Source organism: Falco punctatus, assembly GCF_963210335.1.
Source record: "Falco punctatus genome assembly, chromosome: 3".
NCBI lineage: Eukaryota > Metazoa > Chordata > Aves > Falconiformes > Falconidae > Falco > Falco punctatus.
Window position 1 is genome coordinate 75,052,359 of NC_137582.1, and position 20,866 is coordinate 75,073,224.

General features: G+C 37.8%; 1 protein-coding gene across 1 annotated transcript in view; it reads left to right on the forward strand.

Annotated features, from left to right (window-relative positions):
- TERT (telomerase reverse transcriptase) overlaps window positions 1-20,866 on the forward strand; it is a 46,070-nt gene that overhangs the window by 12,468 nt on the left and 12,736 nt on the right. Inside the window, exons 3-11 of the mRNA XM_080378144.1 lie at window positions 1,011-1,206; window positions 5,454-5,589; window positions 8,928-9,110; window positions 10,412-10,573; window positions 10,938-11,033; window positions 13,082-13,167; window positions 15,656-15,769; window positions 17,535-17,606; window positions 19,481-19,666. Of these exons, the coding sequence (XP_080234270.1) occupies window positions 1,011-1,206; window positions 5,454-5,589; window positions 8,928-9,110; window positions 10,412-10,573; window positions 10,938-11,033; window positions 13,082-13,167; window positions 15,656-15,769; window positions 17,535-17,606; window positions 19,481-19,666 (1,231 nt within the window). The remainder of the gene's footprint in view (window positions 1-1,010; window positions 1,207-5,453; window positions 5,590-8,927; window positions 9,111-10,411; window positions 10,574-10,937; window positions 11,034-13,081; window positions 13,168-15,655; window positions 15,770-17,534; window positions 17,607-19,480; window positions 19,667-20,866) is intronic.

Here is a 20,866-nt window from a genome sequence, read left to right on the forward strand (position 1 = left end):
GTCTCTGCCCTGAAGTGCGCAAAACCCAAACAGGGTAGAGAACTGGAAACTTACTTTAATTTTCTAACTTTCACTTTTAAGCCTCAGCTCTGCTGTGTCAAAATTAAGCGGTTTTTAACACGTTTGTGCCGTAATAATGATTTGTGCTATGCAGCTAAACTAATATTTCTGTATAATTTCTTTAAACAGTCCTGTTGTATTTTGTGAAATTCTACTCAGATTTCATTAGAAAAAGTATTATTGGAAGTTGGCAAATGTTCAGTATTGTAGCACAGGGTTTTATCCCCTACTCACCCATATTTAGACATCACTACAAATCTGTGTGGCCTTAGATTTAACAGTAGCTAGGAATGTTCTGGATTCATTATTTTTGTGCATTCTAAATATTATTAAGTGCTGATGGACTTAGGGTGATTTTTTTTTTTATTATTATTTTGACTGAGGCAATAAGTTTTATGTAGGTTATCTGAAATAAGGCCGAACCCTGAAATTAATTTTTATGTAATTGAGAAACCTGAATATCATTCTGATCCCTAAGTCAGCCCAGTTTAATTCTGCTGCTTTTACAGTATTCCTAAGTATTTTCATTCTTTTGCTTTTTTTTTTTTTACTTAAAGTTTTATATTGTAGTAGGCTTATTTCCATTTTATTTTTCCCTTCACGATAATCTTGCCATTGTGCATTAAAGATCTTACACAGTCAACATGGAGGGGGAAGAAAATAAAGGTTTTGGGCTACTAATGGCATGTATTTGTATCCTGTATGTCAGCTTGTCACTCCAAATTAGTTTTTATGTTTGTATTATAGGCTTGAATTATTCACATTACTTAATGCCAGTGAATATTTGGAGTGGCATCTGTGCAATTGTTTGTATTTGTTTTTTTTCTTTCCATTAACCTCAAGCTAAGAAAAGTGTGTTATGTGTGGGTTTTTTTGTTTGTATGTTCTGTTTCTTTACTAATGCAAATAGTTGATACTTACTATAACTACCTTTGAATTGTTTATTGAAGGTGATCATTTTGTTGCTGCCTATGAACATTGTTTCCGTGAAGAAATTTTGGCTAAATTCCTATACTGGCTGATGAATACCTATGTTCTTGAGTTGCTCAGATCATTTTTCTATATCACCGAGACCATGTTCCAGAAAAACATGCTTTTCTACTACCGAAAGTTTATCTGGGCCAAGTTACAGAACATTGGAATTAGGTAATGTTAGAAAAATAATCAAATATTAATGAAACTTGTGGAAATCTCATGTTTTGTAGTGTGAAGTTGTAATTCTGCTTTCATTTGTTAATGCCCATTTATCCTCCTTTAGCTTAATTTCCCAAAAGAAAATTCAGCCTGTGGTTGTAGTATGCACAGCATGTAAATTCAGAAATATTTTATGTGAGAAAACTGATTCAAATTTGGAATTCTTTGGTAGGAGAAGAGAAACTTCTGCAATAATAAAATCCATTATGAAGAGGATCTTGTTTTGATAAGTCAATTTTTTACATCTTTTAACAACGAGTAAAGCATAGTGACAGAATCCCAAAGTAACCTTGGGAAAGTTAATTTTACTAATATTGAATTTGCTTCAACTGTTTTAATTATTAAAAAAACCCAAAAAACAACAAAAAACTAAAACCAAACCTCTGCTGAAATGCTGTAATACTCTATTCCTAAATTCAGACAGTAGCCTTCTGATTTTGTGTTATTTTGGAGGTTGAGGGTTTTAAAAGCTGTGGCTTCTTTTCTAGTGTGGCTGTGGAATTCTGCTACTTTTTGGTCTCAAAAATGCATGCATGTTTTAAGTTAGGGCCTTATTTAAGGTCCAATTTTAAGCAATTAAGTGAGAAAATAGGAAAGATCTGAAGGTGATTTCAATGAGCAGTATAGTGCACACAACTCCATAGTTCACATCTTTTGGGTTTTCATTTTAAATTGGTGTACAAAATGAACGTACTTGATGTCTTGTGTTTTCACGGCTGTTTTATATGGTAAACCTTTGGCTTTCACAGTGATCTGGTGGTCAACAATGTTATATGTGTTATTTTTCTCATTCCCCCCCACCACTCCCTGATGCTAGCTTTGCTATCTCCAGTGCACCTTTTCTGCAGATGTGTTAGCACTTAATGGGGCCTCAATCTTGTTTGCAGTTGTAGCGCACAATATGCAATTTAAACAGTAGTAGCCGAGTATAATTTCCAGTTCCACATGTTCTGTTTGTCTTCACACTAGCAGGTTAGTGTTGCAATTAGTGTTTTATGTAATTTTAATCTACTTTAAAGGCTACTTTTTGGCATAAAGTATCATGAAGTACTAACTTTACGTATTAGATACAATGCACTTCTACATATTAGATAAAATGCTGTTTTTAGTGGGGTATGTGATTAAAAGAAAACAAATGTTTCTGGTTTTAGCCCTTTTGTCTCTATTGCCAGTTTCTCGGAAAAACCCAATGTGTAAGGACAAGGTGCTCTGAACTCAAAAGACCCTAACTTGGGCTGATCTCATTTCTTCTGATTTCCTCTCCACCTTTTTCCCTGCTGTCCATGAGTCCCTTCTCACCTTTTGGCTTGGGAAGCCCCTGTGAACTACAGATCACTGGAAGCTGGGGAGGGATCCCAAGGACGTGATGTTGAGTGCTTGCCAAGGGCAAGTGTTTGCTGTTTGGTGCAGGATATATAGCTCTGTGGATTTTTAGCCTGATCCCAGCAGCTGCACTTAAGCTTCACTCACAAGGCTAGGACTTCCACACTGCTTTTTTGAGTGTGCAGTGTAACGTGAAGGCTCCTACTAAATCAGTTTACTGCACTCGTACAGGTGGCAAGCTAGCTGCCTACTTCACATGCGGGGAGAGAGACCGGGGTTTAGAGATACTGGGAAATAGCTGTTTAGGGCTGCCTCAGCTGTTCTCAGGCTCTCCAGGCATCATCCTCTCTCAACCAGCCAGCGTTTTCAGGCACTATTGGTGAATCAGTGCCAGCGGCTGTTGAGCTGCTTCTGTCTTTCCTGGAGGAACAGTATCTGGTGGCCTCTGTTGTTGCCCTAATGGCTGTTCTGTGGTTGTCCTGGTTCTTCTCAGCTGGAGCTGCTTGTGGTGATTGCTCTGAGCTGGCTCACAGGAGGGTGTTCACAGCCAAGCATAGCCACTGGTGGTGCCTTTTCAGTTCTTCTGCATCCTCCTTTGGGAGAAAGAGAATGGATGTGACAGGCCGGACTCAGTTGACCTGGACTTTACTCATGAGCTTGCCTTTGCACTGTGTTGTCATTAGGGAGTAAATCCTCATCCTGAAGGACTGTCCACATGAGTAGATCTTCCTGTGCAGAATCATGCTCTGGGGTACAGACCACGGTTCTGAGAGGGGACCGGAATCTGTGTGTTTGTCTTGCTGTATGGGTGGAGGTGAGAGTATGCTGGTCATTGCACACAGACAACTTCATTAATTTTTGAAGCTATACAAACTTATTAAAACAGTACTTACAAAGATAAATTCAGTATTTCATGGTATGGTTGCTTCCAGTTCCATGGCCTGCAGAATGCAGTTATGTTTTAAAAATAATGCACCCTATATTGTGATGACAGCACTGGTTTTCCTAAGGACTGTGCCCTCCCTGCCCTTGACAGGCAGAGTGGCTGCTGAGGGTTGAAAATGCTGCAGAAGTTCTGAATCCCCGCCGTCAGTTTATGGTGAGATGTCAGAAGACAGCAGGACCATCCACTCAGGTTCCTCAAAGTTCAGTGCTTAACAGTGTTGTGAGTGCGCAAAGGACAGCAGAATGGTTCAGTGGCCCCCAGATCAGTGCATATTCAAAATTGTTAGCGATGAAATAAACTATGAATGTTGCTGCAGGCAAAATGACATCCAATTCTACAGCTGCCAGAGGTAGTAATGATGAAGATTTGCCAGTGATTGGCCTTTGTCTTCACTTTCAAAGGAAGTAGTATTTTTTTTTTTTTACAGTGGTTGAGATTTTTCTTTTTCCTCCAGTCTTAAATAGGAACTGTAAAGGGATGGTGATACAATAATTCAGTTTCTGTTGAACTGGAGTTCTGCATTTTGTTTTGGTGATCTACCTAATACTATAGTACATGATGAAGTTTTATAGGTTCAGTAAAGATTTTAAGTCATAATAAATAATAGTGATCTGTGGCTGTGGAAGGGTGATCTCCTGGCCTTTCTGCTTTGCTTTGGGCAACATCTGTGCCAGGAATTTAATTTCAAAGTTTGAATACAAATCCTTAAAACATTCAGTAGTAGCTCAACTTGCTGGCCCTAAATGCCTCTATATACCTTCTGTGCATTATCCACTCTGTCACTTGGACCCTGACAGCCCCAAGCGGCTGGATCATTAGCTTGTGTGTGCGTTGTGTTGGCATACAGGAGAGAAGTATTTGTGTGCCTCTCTTACCTGCGTGCTTGGCTTCCCATGTGTCTCCTAGAGAATGCTTACCAGGTTTCCACCATCCATCCACTGCCTTTTGTGATAGTGTGGCCTCCTTTTGCTAAACCAGCCTGTTGGTTTGTGTAGGATGTGAAAAATTTTGCATGCAAGTTTAGATTTGTGTCCGTTCTGTTGTGGGGATTTGAATCTTCGCTTCCCAGGGGAGTATTCTAATCACCAGGTTGTAAGTCTTTTTGGAATGGCACATTTTGTCCTTGGGAGCAATACAGGCAGCGCAGGAGCTTGATCCAGGTCTTTTGTGTTGCAGGGAGGGCACTTAATACATCTTAAGCAAGGGCTTTTTCTCTATCCCTTTTTCCTGCCTCATGGCATGGGAAAGTACAGATCTGGACTAAGTTATAATGAACTGTAAATCCTGAGGGGAGGTCTGAGGTGGAAACACGTTTCCTGGTAAGGTGAACTTACAGAGCTCAGAACCCATGACTTCGGAGCCTTCTGTTCTTCGTTATTTTCTGCTGCTCACTTTAGCTGACACCTGCTCATCAGATCAGTTCTTTTGAATTGTGTTACTAGATATCGTAATGACCCTATGTTGTATATGTATCCTAGTGTCTCAGTTCACTATAACTTTTAGTAAGTGGTAGGTCCCCTAAATGCTGGCAGTAGAGCAGCCCACTACAGTGTGCAAGTCCTTCCCAGGGTCCTTCTTAATGTCGTTTACAGAAGGTTCTGTTCAACTTTCAAGCTTCTGATACCATGAAAAATATCCAACTTCCTGTTGTCTGGCATAAAAAAATATGTCATAAAGTTCAAATGTACTTGGCTAACCTGTGCTTAAATTTTTGTTTGTGTTAGTTAAGATTTTTTTTTGTTATCTTAATTTGCATCAAGCAGAAATGTATACTCTTATTGTATTACGTTGTTGTTAAGATACCATGAAATTATTCTGAAATTCAGATTTCTTGTTGGAATATATATTTGGTTTCAGTTATCATAAAGAGATTAAATGTTTTAATTTAGTGCCTTTCCTATTACTTACACTAAATGTATTTGTATTTTAGAAACCATTTTGCCAAAGTACGTCTACGTGCTTTATCTTCAGAGGAGATTGAAGCTGTCTGTCAAAAAAAATACATTCCTGTGGCATCAAAGCTCCGGTTCATTCCCAAAATGAATGGGTTAAGACCCATAGTAAAAGTGAGTGGTGTTATTGAATCACGAGCCTTGACCAAGGAAAGCAGAGAAAAAAAGGTTTTTATTTTCTTACTGTTTTATGTGGGTTTGATGTAGACGGCTAATAGAGTGAGTGAGGGGTTTTTGATGTTATATAAAACTAGTTTTAACATGGTAAACTGGAACACTCGTATCAGAATGACTGAGTGGATCTGCCTGTTGCAGCTTGCCTTCTCCCTTCCTAGTGCTTAGTTACTATTAGCTTCCAGTTCCAGAATCACATACTTCTGTTTTCAAGCCTGTCTTAAGGAAATGAGTCTTAACAGAATGGCACGGCCCATCAGGTAGTCATGTTTTCTTTCTCTTCTTTTCCCATGCCTTTCCCTCAGGCTTGCAGACTGTGTCTGGTTGTAGGTATTGGCCACCTATGGGAGCAGAAGGATGGAAATCTTAAAGATACTCAGCATTCTGAACTAGCATGTTGTATTTGTTTGGCGCACCAGAGGGTGAGGGAGGATGAATCCAGCCTGTTGGGATTTACCTGAATAATGATTACGCATGTTGATCGGTTAGTTGGCTGTGGTGCCAGGTCAGCCCAGGGGGCTGAATGGTGATGAATTGGCTGTGTTACACAAGAAGGTCTAAGAAGGGCAAGGAAGCTGGATCAAGCACAGCAGGGGTTTAGGAAGGAAGCTGGGAATTGCTGCAATGTGGGAATAGAGACAGAACACACATTGCACAGGATAATCTAACAGGCCAGCTAACCACAAGAAATGGTGGGAACTCAGTTTCACCGTGTTTTAAGATTGTATTAATTGTTTTTCCTTAAAGCTGGGTCCCATTTAGTGCACAAGATTAAAGTGTTCCCCAAATGTATGAGAAATCAACAGCTTCTTAGTGCTTAGTGTTCAGTATGTGATCCCAGACCAGATTTACAGGATGTCAACTAAAAGATGTTCTGAGTGTTATTTCCTCATCTTTCTGTGACGATCAGACTGTCAGATATGAGAGTATGCATACAGTTAATTTGGAAATAGCTGCAGTACTTTAAAGGTGCTATTGTTCCTGTAACACATCTGACATAAAGGATGAGACAAATATACTGAAGAAGATGAAGTTTCAAAGTTGACCATGGTAGCTGGTCAAGTGATTTGAGCTAACCTGGCTGCCTTGGCGCTGAGAGGGAACATCTGTATCTACTGAAAAGTGGGGGTGATAGACTCCTGTTGGAGAGTGCTGACAGATAACTGAAGATGCTAAAGTTGTCAGCTTTTAGACGGACCTCATCTGTCTAAACTAATCACAAAGTGTAGCTAATGATTTTCATAAATCCATGAAAGAGAAGGTGGTAGTAGTGTTAGCTCTCTTCTCGGATAGTAGACTGAGACAGAGAAAAGTGTCTAATGCAAAACAATTTATGACTTTAATGCTTCCAACCTAGTAGAAGCCAGCTTGGCTTGTGACTGCTCTCAGCTTTCCTCCTAGCATTTAAAAAGGAAAATGATCTTCCAGTTCTTTCTGTGTGACAATATTCCAGATTTTGGAATTTGGAAGCTGGTTTGGAATTGTAGGTGTAGTCTTAGCCAGCTTCTGTAGTCAACGCTGGCATGTAGCCAGATGAATTGCCAGAGATAATCTCCCAAATAGCCAGCAAGCCAGCTTCTGATTGTTAGGCAACTCTCAGACTTTGCTTCAAAATACATGATGGAATGAGTCCTGTTCTGTGAATTTATCCTCAAATCAGTGTATATTTTGGTTTGTTTCAAAAGTTTTACCTATTTGCTTTACATCCTTCTTCCTTTTTCATTTGAACCAATTTATTATATTTTTTAATTCCCATTTTTAATAGCTCAAAGTACTGGGAGGTAGCAGGGTTCTAAAAGGTCTCATTTGTCTGAAAGCTTAATGTCTTTTACTGCATTCTGCAGAGATTCCAGCAGATCTTTAGGTTTTGCCAAAATGTTAGCAACTCTGGATTAGACCTGTTCTGGGTAATTAAGAGGCCTGAGGGAATTCCTTCTAACATGAAAATGATGAACTACTGTGACTACTGCAAATCCAGGTGTCTCAGGTCTAGTTCAAACTGGGTTTGAAACCAGTCTCAATTTTCTTTTATTAATTCACCTGATAACACCCATATGACCATCAGCTTTGTGAAGAGGTGAAGGTATGCTTTTTGTGAAAAAGCAACTATCCTGGGATTGCCTCATTAAGAAGGAATAAAAGATTTCTGATGATGATTACCTTAATCTTGCTGCTTCTTTTTACCTTTGAGCTACATCTCTACTCTTTCAACTCTTTTACTTAGGAACTTGGCCTGTGACAGAAAATAGCCACTGCAATGATTCAGGGAACAGTCTCAATTTTCAGAAATCTTTGTTTTATAAACTGGTCAGAAGCATTTTACAAGATCAGCCGATGAATGAACATAATAGCTGATGTAAAACAGTGAAGTTTTGGAGGCTGTGGCAGTAGTACAAGAAAGATTTCTGATATGCTTTAGTTTTGCCAGCTTTTCACTGAAACCTGTAATTGGGGTTTTTTTCAGTGCAAAAATAAATGTTTTCAGATGAATTGGAACGCTTCCATAATTAGTTTCAGTGTATCCATATCAGAATGACAAAACTACCATTGAAAGTAAGAACCCTTTTATGTTTTGTGTATGTATTTTGGAGGATTTCTTTGAAGTTCTAAACTGATTCATAAGTATACGATGTGTGCAGTTTGTTTTCTTTAGTACTATGGCTTGCCCTTTCAGTATTCTTTTCTTGCCAGGTCTGTCAATATTTATTTTATTTTTTTTTTCCCTTAAGGTGTTTACAGAGCTAATCAACCTGCATGACTTTACTGCCACTCTGATGTACTTTACTGTTCCCATATCTTTGCTAACATGTTGGCATAAAGTACTTCCAGAGGCTCAGCTGATGGTGCAGGTGGAGTTAGCCTAAGGTCTTGGGGCATGTGGGTTTTTTTTGTTGTTCTTGAGATGATAATCTCCAGCAGAGATAAAAAATTACTTTAAGAAGCTACTTTCTAATTGGTGGTGGTTGTATTTGCTGGAGTCCATATATTTATCTCCTTAATTATTACACCTTGATTTCCAAGAGTAAAGTACAGAAAAAAACTATATTTCCAACCAACCAACCAAAAAAACCCCAAAAAACTCTGAGGCTGTTTTGTCACTTCCAAGTGGTTACTGCAGCTGCATTCAGGCTTTTTGAAAACTGCGGTTGACCAAAATAATAAAATACGTAAATTTAGTCTCATATTTCATCTAAATGGGAAACCTGTGTATTGTACAGAATTTAATATGTTTCAGCATACTTTAACTTTATATATTTAAACATCTTTGGTCTGTTTAGATGCATCACTACAACGCTCGACTAAAAAATCTGTTTAGTGTGTTAGATTATGAACGGACCATAAACACCAGTTTTATTGGTTCTTCAGTGTTCGGGAGGAATGATATCTACAGGACATGGAAAAAGTTTGTTACAAAGGTTCTCGAATCAGATGGTGAAATTCCTCATTTCTACTATGTAAAGGTATGTCTTTTTAATTACATACTCAAAACTAAATTGTCAAAGTCAGCTTGTGCAGATACTTTTATAGCTGTGATCTGACTCCATAATTATTTTTTTCAAAATAAACTTTAGTGCACCCCTAACACAGACTCTGGTTGGTTTTTTGGGATGGGGAGTTGCTTGGTTTTTTTGAGGGGGGATGTCCCTGCAGTTGGTGCTTCCTTTACTTGGATATTTTTTGTCCATCTTCCTGTCACGTAGTAGCTCTTGCTTCTGCACATGCACTGGATTTTTGCAGTTATATTTACTTAGGTATAAAAATCAGACAAAGATATAAACTCAGGTGTGCTTTTTAAGGGCCATCTTCCCAAAGGAAAAACAAGAAAAACTTGATTTGGATAAAGTCAGCATCTTTTTAAAAATAGGTGTCTTCTACCTAAGTATCATTAGTTTCTGTTGAAAATGAACACTAGAGCTCTCTTGTCTCCAGCAAGGTTCTTCTGCCACTTGAAAAACGTGAGCACTTGTCATATCCCACTATTTGAAGGAGTATTTTAACACACTTGTTTTTTCAGCTGTGTCTAGCTGGCAACATTTTGTGTTTGAGCTGAATTCGTAGGTTTGAATTGGGGTGATTTATACAGATATATGTAAATTACATGGATTTATATGTATATATAAAATTATATATTATAGTGGGATTCTTCTCCCGTGCAATCTTGGGAGAACTATGTCCAATGACATGATTCTTTGGCTTGAAAGATAATGAGACAATCATTAAAAGTAATTCAAGCCAAAAGAATCATGTCATTGACATAGTTCTAAGACTGTTGCTTCTTCAGGAGGTTTTCAATTTTAACTATGACAAGTGAAAGCAGAAGTAAGATTGCAATATAAGGTTTAGGAAAAGTACTTTCCAAAAGCCTAAGATGTCACTTCCATGATCATATGGAGAGGAAGGTTTCTTAAAATATGTAAACATAAAAATATCAGCAATAAACTTCAGTTAAACAATTGAAGGTTCAGTGTTAATTTGAGTTTGCATATGGTATCATCTTCCTTTAATAATAGGAATTGTGCTAAAACTGATGGTTTGGTTATCCTTTGTAAGGGAATACACACTGATGAGTGAGGGAAGATTTTGCAGATAAGCAATGAGTGTGTTTTGTCACAAATTTGGACAGAATGATGCAATAATTTCACTCCTATGTGATTTATCTTTCGGCCTTGTTTACATACTACAACAGTACTTTTTTCATACTGCCACGGTGTTTACAGTGATACTGATGAATAACTAACAGAAGGTATTTGTTTTATTTCAGGCCGATGTGTCCAGGGCTTATGATAGCATTCCTCACAATAAACTTGTGGAAGTGGTTTCACGGATCTTAAACCCTGAAAAAAAAACTGTCTACTGTATACGGCGCTATGCCATGGTTATGGTTAAACAACGTGGAAAATCCAAGAAGTTCTATCGGAGACATGTATGACTTACTAATTTCTTCTGTTTGCTGCTGTAGATACGTTTCAGTCCAAAGAATAGTTTATAGAATTTTTTAGTCACAATTTGAATTAGGCAATTGCTTCATAAACCTTTTTTAATAGTGGTGGATATTTTCCAGAGGTAGCAAAGCTTGCTTTTACACTTTCTACTCAATCTTAGTAAGAATAAAGATAAATATGTTGTAGAAATGGAGATATGTGAGGAAGATACTTCATTTTAGCAGTAGCAGAACTGTGGGATTAAAATAATGCAATAAGGCTGGCCCTCTGACCTTCACTGAATAAGAGTCTGGTAAAGAATTTTCTATTGCTTTTGTCACTTACTTCTTTACATTCAATATGCAGGTTTCTACTTTCAAGGATTTTATGCCAAACATGAAGCAGTTTGTGTCCCACCTTCAGGAGAATGCCTCATTGCAAAATGCAATAATAGTTGAACAGGTAAATATTGGGGGGGTTCTTTTGAACTGAAAAAGAAAACTACAGAAGAATTGGAGGAAGATTGGGATTTTCAATTGAATGCACATATAATGTGGTGACACCACCTCTCTTCTAGTTATCCAGCACCTTCTGTGGAAGGATTTCTGTCATCTCTTCTTTTAATGTTTATAACAGGCTCTGTGTTCAGTGGAAGGAGTGTACCAGGCAAGAAATCTGACAAAATGTCCTTCTAGACTTCTCCCAGATTTTCTTGTTGTTGTTGTCTCAAACTTTCATTTTTAACCAGTGTTTTCTTTTTCCTTTCCTAATTCCATTGTTTGCTACAACGGTTCTCAAGTGAGAAACTGTCTGTTAAAGAAGGACTTCAACATTTACTATCTCCAAAATGTACAGAAGTAAGAATGAGCAAAATGTATTCTAAGCTAAGTAGCTAAGGAAATAGATGTGGCATCTTGAATGCACAGAATAGAAAAAATATTTTTTGGGTTTTTTTTTATAAAAAAGCTTATTTTAATTATTACCTGCCAAGGCTGATAAAAATGAATTCTTCTTTATTTAGAGGAGTTAAAATGCAGCACAAAACAAGATCAACTCTTGTATTTTTTGTTTAAAGAGATTTCTTGCTTTCAGTGAATAAAAGTATGGCTGAAAATAATAGGTATTATAAATCTGCTGCAGCTGATTTTGTTAAAAGAAGCAAGGGTTCTTCTGTTTTAATTTTTGTGCTGCAAAGAACTGTACTAATTCCAAATGTATGTTCTCAAGACTTCTTTCTGTGCAAGGAGCATGACAGAGAAAGGCATAGAAGTAGGTGGTATCCTCAACCACTTTCTAAATACATCTTATTGCTTGGCGACATCATGGTGTTCCATGATAACAACCTAAAAGATTCCCAAGCATCAAATGAACAGGCAAGTATATTCTTGCAGGCTACTTCCTCTGCAAAAATTTCTTTTTGCGTAAACTTGCCAGTGGAAAATTTTGACATAGGGTAATTTATGTTTGTAACATAAGTAAAATGATCTTGTATATCTATGGACATAAGAGTAGAACATACAGTATGGGGTGGTGCACAATGCCAGGATCCTACAAAGTGCAGAGTCCTTAATGAGTACATGGATGAAAATGAAAACTGGCTGGATCTCGTAATAATGTGTATGTAGGTTTTATTTTGTTCTTTTTTACAGCAGACATCTGATTCAGATAACTATGCTAGATATTGCATGAACAGCAGCATTCTATTTAAATTTTACATTTGAAAACAATTTGTTTGTGTCTTTTTAAATAAAGTATCCTGAGAGAAGTACCATGTCAGCCTAAGTGTCAGTACCACAGGTGCATCACGTTAGCTTTTTCAGTACAAATAACCATGATCTTATGTGGCTTTATCAAAGCTGTGTGCATTTGTCTGATGTCTTAATCTATTCAAATAGGAAGTAATTTTGCTTTAGTTCTCATGAAGTCATTGTTAAAGGGATTTAAACTGCTCTAAATTATTTTTTTTATTGCACATTTTTTAACACAAAAAGATTCATAAATAATGAGTGGACAGTCATGCATGGAATCATTGGTAATCTGTGGCAGAGAGTGTGTTTTGCAGCAGAACTGGCAAGTGAGTATATCTAAACTTGGGGAATTGTGAAGTACATGCCAGTTACAGAAATTGTCCTACAGGGCAGAAAGTGGCCAAGGGAGTATGGTCTCATACATCGTAATAATAAAATATAATATACCAATAGCTAAAAAAGTGGGTTTAGGTGTTATATTTGACAATTTTCCCATCTAAGACCAATAAAAACCACTTTTCTGCTAAAGCAAAAAAAACCCCAACACTGTACCGTTCACTTGTGGATGTGAGCAGCTTAGTGCGTATATTCACATCTTGGTTTTAGTGTTGTGGTCTGTGGGACTTTTTCTCCCCTTACCTTAGGGGTTTGAACTACTTCAGTCTTTTCATAAAGGTTTCTGTGTATGTATTAATTTTATACTGTATTTTTAGTTTCAGCACATTTCTAAAGTACAAATGTTTTGTTTTGTCCCGTTTCTAGAGCTTATCTTTTAATGAGACAAGTTCCACCCTATTTACTTTTTTTCTTCACGTGATACATAACACCATCTTGCAGATTGGGAGCAGGTAAAAAAGGAGTTAGTTTTTCTGTGCATAGTGTGTTTAGTATTTTTGGTTGTTTGGGTTTTTTTCTGTTAAGCAGGATTCTTTTAGTTGGCTCGGGATTTTTGATAGCTGTTTTTTAAAGATTTTTATTTCATGTTAATTTGAAATCTATCAGTTAAAGTTCATAAAAGCATGAAGAGTTTGGAAGCAAATTCATATTAAATGGAATTTCTCTTTCCCACCTGGATGATGATAACTGTGCACAGAATACATTCTTCTATAAATATTTAATTTTCTTAATTTAAAACTGCAGATGTAGTTCAAAAGAAAAAGACTTTAAAATGTTGGGTCCCATAGTGGCGAACAAAAGCAAGGTAACATCCAAGCAATCATGCAAAAGCCTTGTTAGTAGTTTCTGTATAGTGTAAAAGTTAAAAAATGTTAAACCTTTTCTGCATAGCCTTGCTATTTGGCAAGTTACAATAGAAGTAAAAGGCAGTAACAATAGGAATTAAAATTATTGGCAGCTCCAGAATTAGGTATCAGATTATAGAGGGTAGCAATGCAGATTTTTTTCTTGTGTTGCTAGAGATGGTGATCTGGTATTTACGTTTTACCTGTAGATGGCAAATGTGTACCATGTCTAGAAAGCAAGTACTTGCATGATCTTTATTTGTAAATTCAGAGTGAGGTATTTTAGAAGTAATAGCTTCTTGCTGTTGAAAAAATATCTATATTTTAGAATACTTAATCTCACAGGATTGAGTGAGAGGGAGAAAAACTTTCAAGGAGGCAAATAGAAGAGTTTTTATAGGTTTTTCTAGCATTAATGCTTACAGTCCCTTTGGCAGGATCATGAGAATGCTGACATAGCATGCTGTTAGTAAGGACTTCAGTGTGTTTAATAAAAGTTTAATGGTTTTAATGAAAGTACACCCTGACAAAGCCAATTTCACACTTACTTAAATTCAGTTACAGCTTGGCTGAAAAAATACTGTCTTGTGGAATGAATTTGCCATTTTTAAGTAGCTCATTCTCATTTGTTAAAAAAAAAAACCAACCCCAAACCTGAAAATAAGTTTAGTAAATGAGTACACTTTCTGATGGTTGTCAAAAAGTCATCACAGCTAGTTAACATTCACCTGATATTTTAAGAAAAATGCTGATTGTTGAGTGGGTACCTAGAAAGAATCTTTTAATACCATTTAAGACGTTTACCAGAAGTCCAGAAAAATGTAAAATAACTGCTAGAAAAATTGGCAGATGAATCAAAACAGGCAAGATCACAGCTAGAATGTAGTATGTGGCTCTGGTGTCCAGTTGCATAATTTCATTCTCTTCAGTTTCACTAAGCCATTCATGTAGTAATGGCGAAATGGACATTATAATGTAGTATCTCGCTGTTTCAAAGGACTGTCATGAAAAGAAGTCCCTTGGGTTTTGTGAGGCATACTGTTCTGTTGCCGCCAGCACAGAAAAATCCACAAGGTGGTGGGGAGCACTGTCCTCGGCAGCTTATCTAGATGTGATAGGTTACTGTTACTGTGCATGGTCTTACTGGCTTTATACAAGTAACAAGATAGGGGCAGTATTAATGAACCTCCCCCTGGCCATGTCTGTGTGAATTCTCTGAAGCCATGAGAAACAAATCAAGATTTACTCTTCTGCAAAGTGACAACTGACAACTTCAGGGAACTGTTAAAGTGGGGGGGGCAGGGAGAGGTTGGGTATCATTACAAGTAATAAGGGTTATCATTTCACAGGATGTAGTGGTTTTCCCTGATTAGAAGTAAGATAGCTTTAAGTCTGAGCAGTTAAAGGAGGATATAATTACAATTTACAGTATAGCTGGGATGTATAAAACCAGATCACATGCTTTATTGGGCTAAGCCATCAGAAATTTCCCTAAGATTAAAGTCATATTTGTGGACGCACATCCCACCCCCGAAGAAAAAAGCCCATCAACCCCAACAGAAAAGAAACAAAACCTCCCAAATACAAAATCTCAAGAAAATATTTTCCTTGGCCAGGTCATGCTGTGCAACTGTAAACAAAGAATAAACACCTCAATAATAATTAAGTATTAATTATAGTTTGAAAGTTTTGTCCAGTGCACTTTGTTTCTTGTACAAGAATGCTTGTTTTGAAGCTATGCAGGATGGAACATAAAGAATTACAAAGCTTAAATGAAGGATGGCTCTGCAGCTGAGGGAGGGAGGCGGCATTGAGGTTTGAGATCGGTTGCATGTCTTACGTTTAATGACAGTTGTCTACTGGAGTTTGTTACGAATAAAGGAATACGTGGCTTTTTCCACTGTTTAACTTAGAACATCTCAAACAATATGTAGGCTCTTAGAGGAAAGAACAAACAAATCTAACTAAGGCTAATTAGCAAGAATGTACTTATTATTGAAATGTGTTATCCTTGAAAAAAGTGAATGTTTAATGGCTATTGCAATCTTCTTGTTGCATGTTTTTTTTATTTTTTTATTTTGTTATTCTTTACTAGGTACTACATACAGTGCTGTGGAATTCCACAGGGCTCCATTTTGTCAACCTTACTTTGCAGCTTATGCTATGGAGACATGGAAAACAAATTGCTCTGTGGAATACAGCAGGATGGGTAGGGATGCTTTGTTCAAGTGCTCTGTTATAGTAATGCATAACACATAGTATGTGTGTTAGATATTTTCTCTGAAGTTTGTCTTTGAATTTCAAGTATTTCCAACTCTCCATTAGGAGTGTGGTGCACACAAACATCTCTGCAGCTTCAGTGTTGCTGTGGTTGGTTGTGGGGGAATTTCCCTGTTTGTCATAAGATTAGGGAGAGAAGTGCTGAAAAGAAGCTTTCCCAGGTCTGTGGGTAGGAGACTTGTCCTTACAAAGAGCACAGTATTTAGGGATGCTGTAAGGAGTCTAACAAGCTCTTCTTGTACATCTAAGAAGTGTATCGTTCTCCCACACTCATTCCCACCATATCTGTGGTCTTTTGTCCTCAGACAAAATTGGATATTTGTTAGAGGCTTTCTGATACTCCAGGCTTCTGCCTCAGGGCTTTCCAATCCACCATCTCTAAATCTTAACATTTTATCAAGGTCACAGCTTTATTGCAGATTTTTTGCAAGATTCTTCTTTGAAGCCCTGTGTGGTTCTTGGTACATGTTCCAAGTCTTTGTGCCCTGTTCATGTCTGCTGCTTAGGAGCTTGACAGAAAGCTAGCCTGATAAAAGCTCTACCTCTTTATTATGTGTAAAAATTTGGGGGTCCCTTTTACCTCCATATGAACTGATGCCCAGCTGAATCTCAGATTAGGGTCTTTAGACATGAGCTGGACCCTGAAGCTTGTCTGTGTTCACACATCTCCTGCCATTGCTGTGAATCCTGTCCTGAGAAAGAAAAAAAGAAACTAAGAAGTGTGTAGGAGTACTCCAGATAAGTGCATCTGTCTGGTATCTCTTCTTGAGAGGCTCACTGGGTAATGGAAAGTCTCAGATATCTAATCATTTCCCTGCACAAGTAGTAGAGTTCTTCTCATAGGCTTTAGGATGCTCTGATGGTATGAGTCTAAAAAAGTCTAGCTGTCTTTTGCACTGAAATTATGAAGCTGATGCAGAAGAGTGTACTCTTTAACATGGCAGCTGGTTTTATGCAGAACAGATTTTAGAATGTTACTCAAGTGTCTGTTGAATTATTTTTATAGTTTCGTTTGACCTTTAAGTCAAAAAAACAACCTGGCTATTGACTTGGCTAGGTAAGTTGCAGCTGATCCGATCATAGTGATGGCAATTCTCCTGAAGAGGGGACTAGACAAGATCATCTCCAGAGGTTGTTCTCTATGATCTATTAGGCAGGATTTATCAGAAAAATACGGGCATGCTTGGGGCCTGAATTCTGTTGAAAAAGTAAATTCTGACCTTTACAGTGGTAGGTGGTAGTCTGTTTTACCTTCAAGTTATAGCTTCACAAACAAGTCATTACATGGTTAAACAAAGATACAGAGTTAGAGCGCATCAAGAATCTGGTATCTGCTTGTGTACCTGGTGTTAAACCTCATTTCCTTGCTTGTGGATTAAGATACTGCAAACTCTCCATTGGAAAAGTGCAAAACCTTGTATCTAAGAAACTGCTGTGGAGGAGTCTGTGTGCTGTGAATTCCTGTCATGTTTCGTGTAGCCAGCCTCTTTGCTTGCTTTTTTTTTTTTTTTTTTAAATCTATTTATAGGAAAGAAGCAGAACTGAGAATTCTTCATGAGTCTTGGTTTGGAGATGATATTGGCCTCTACCTTTGTGTGAATTAAAATGGGCATGTTGTTGCTTTGAAGAATATGACAAACATTTGAAAGGATTACATATCAAGAAATCTAACATCAGTTTCTTCTTGATTACAGAGTCCTAATACGTCTCATTGATGACTTTTTGCTGCTTACACCACATCTAACGCAGGCAAGAACTTTTCTAAGGTATGCTATTAAAGACATTGTCTTTGAAGTAATAAGCATTAACAACTTTTAGGTCATTCTTTTTCATCTTTATACGTGCTTGTACAGATAAGTATATTTGTTTTATGGCTTAATAATCAAGGGCTGTTTTGGAGTCCTTGCTGGTAGCCTGTGCTTGGGAAAAATCCTGATGGCTATGTTCTTGATGGCCAACTAATGATCTGTTGCAGCTCAGATGGTGGGGGATTCGTGCTGAAGTTTAAATTAGGGACCTAGCTACTGACCTTGATGGAGCTTCTAGCAGCGTAAGTAGTGCAGACTAACCAAAGCAGCTGACAGTTGTCTTTTAAGACCATTTCCCCTCAAATTCTTAAAGAGGTCTTAGTAACATTCTTAAAGTGCTTTTATTGGGCAGGCATCTGTTCCTGGGGAAAGAATGTAACTTTTCTCTGGTTCGTTATTGCTAAGAATTTTCTGGTCATTAATAATCTGGGGTAAGTATTTGAAGATACTGATAGCATGGCAGCAAGAAGCTCTCACAGTTGTTTTAAAACAGTAATTCTTTATAATGCTTCAAAACTACCGGGTTTTTTTCTTTAAATTGGTCCCCAAAGGAGGTTTCTGGTTACAATGGACGTGAATGGATATGGTCAGTATCCAAGAATAGTTCTGCTGATGCCAAAGCTAGTTTTAAGGACCCAAAGGAGTGATCCTAAAGAAAAGCTGAGCATCTGAAATGCATTCAGTTGCATCATGCTTTTCAGTAGTCGGAAAGATACAGCTCTGTTATTAGCTGATTTCCCCATCACCTTTCAGGCTAAGCACAGCTGGAGGTATAAATTGTACTAAATGGTGAATAGTGTGTGTTGAAGACTTCATTTGTCCTCATTTCCGTATCAGAACAGAAAGAAATTTGTAGGGATGTATAGATTTACAGTTCTGGAAATAAGTCCAACTAAGAGGCTGGAGATGCCTCAAGCTGTTAATTTCTGTAACATTTCCTAAGCGTAATGTCACTTCCAGTAGCATTGTGGCTGCTGTTCTACTTGCCCTTTGAAGTTACCTGCATCTTTGTTCTGTATCAACTTCTGCATCAGCTGTATTGATTTTCTCTAGACAAGTAGCCTCTTCCGTGCAAGTTTTCCAGAACTGCTTAGAGGTCCTGTGAACTCTTCATCACAGATGGAGTAGTAACAGTTTTTCCTAATGTAGTATTAGAACTGGGGATTCAAGAAATTAATTTTGAGGAGACAGTGTTTGACTATTACTCCCCAAGAAGAAGAAGAAGAGGAGCCTGCCTCTTCCTCTCACTCCTTAAAAGGATGAAGCCTGGACATGAATACATTGCCAAGTAAGACAAACTGCTGCTTGTCCATGAGCCGACACTGCTGATCCAACGTGTAGTAGGTAAACAGCAGGCATTCTGGCACAGGAAAGATCCTTAGGGAAAACTTTGTGGAGAAAGTTCGTAACTTTCCATCAGATAAATGAGGTTCCTGTTACATGGATTCTCCTTGGGTTTGTTAACTTTCAAAGCCAATAATTCTTCATCTGCCTTTTCCCAGTGATTTTGATCTTAGTGATTTCTGTGGGTGTGGTTTATATAGCTTGTCTCAAATGTTCCATGCCTTAAGTTCTTAATTTGCATTAAACTGTAAAAGTTTTTCTCCATTATCCTCATATCCTTAAGCTTATTTATTTATGCATTTATTTACCTCTAATGTGTTCAGGTTTTGGTTATTTCTAGCTGTGTTCCTTAACTGAAAGACTTGGCTATGGTTCCCTTTATTCTTTGATTTCTGGCCTTTTATGCAAGATCTCATGTGTTTTGCAGCATGTAGGTTTTTGTTTGCTTTTGCAGGGGAAGTTAGACTAACTGTTTGTATCTGTTTTAGGACTCTAGCAGCAGGTATTCCTGAATATGGCTTTTTAATAAACCACAAAAAGACAGTCGTGAATTTTCCTGCTGATGATATCCCAGAGTGTTCCAAATTAAAACAGCTGCCAGATTGTCGTTTGATCCCATGGTGTGGATTATTAATAGATACGCAGACACTTGAGGTTTACTGCGATTACTCCAGGTAAATAGATCTGAATAGTCCAGTGTCAGCTTTATAGTATATTGTATATGGTGTGAGAAGAACATGAATGTCTTGTGAATGGTGTAGTTTAATTAACTGCAAAATAGATTTTACAATTCTGTTTCTTATACAGTAGTCTAAAGATTTTATTCTGCTGTGCAGCCTGCTATTTTCTTCAACCCCTCCTAGTGGAATGTAGGTACCATTTACACCATCAAATGTTGCACAGGTCACTAATGATCAGAAGTCATATACCATATGGTGACTACATGGTTCTGAGAAAGCTTGTGCAATAACCCCAGTTCGGCTTCTTTCACCATTATGCACTGCATTGTACTTGAAGTCTACATGTAGCTAACTACATTTATTGTTCTGAAATCGTTTTTTTCTGTACCTTCCTAAAAGAAGCAGTAAGGATGATGTGCACTTCAGATTGGAATTGCATCGTCTAGGGGGACTAGTAATACTTTCAACATCAGAGGTGTTCCCTCCGGTACACTTCAGATGGTAGTGCAGGGGACAAGTAATTTCTCTTTAAACTAGCAGCCTTGACTATATACACAAAGCAGTCTGAAGCGGCGTAGAACTCGGGACAGGACATTGTATCCTACTGAGAAGCTCTGTAGACCTTTTACATAGACTGCTAGAGATGGCATTAGACATTTACTAAAGATTAACAAGAAAGAACTGTTTAAACTGAAGGGTAATACTGCTGTATTATTGACCACATTTAGTATAAACAGCCCATGCAAGTGGGAAACCAGGAGGAAGTTTTCCATCACCAGAGTGGTGAAGTTCTTTAGTAGTCTTCCACAACAGAAAAGCTTGGTCACTGTAGGAAAGGAATTTGTATGACATGATTTTCTGTAACAACAGAGAACTAAAACCAACAGCAAAAGAGGTTCATTCACTAGTTGTGTTTCTAAAAGAGACAGTTTATGTTGATGAGGGTATTGGTGCTACTGGTCTGGGAGACACCAGTCAGAATCCTGAGGGCGTTTAAGTAACTGCAGTGCCAGGGTGAACTGAGATGGCTTCCAGCCTAAGCTCCTGCGTTGCCTGGATCACAGAGTGTAACCTGGCTGTCACAGAAGTCATTAATAATGGTCTGGCTAGACCATGTGTTTTAGAAATAAGTCAAGTTTGTGCTTGAAGTTACTGGTTTGGGGTTTTTTAGCAGGGTGAATTATTCAGCCCTCA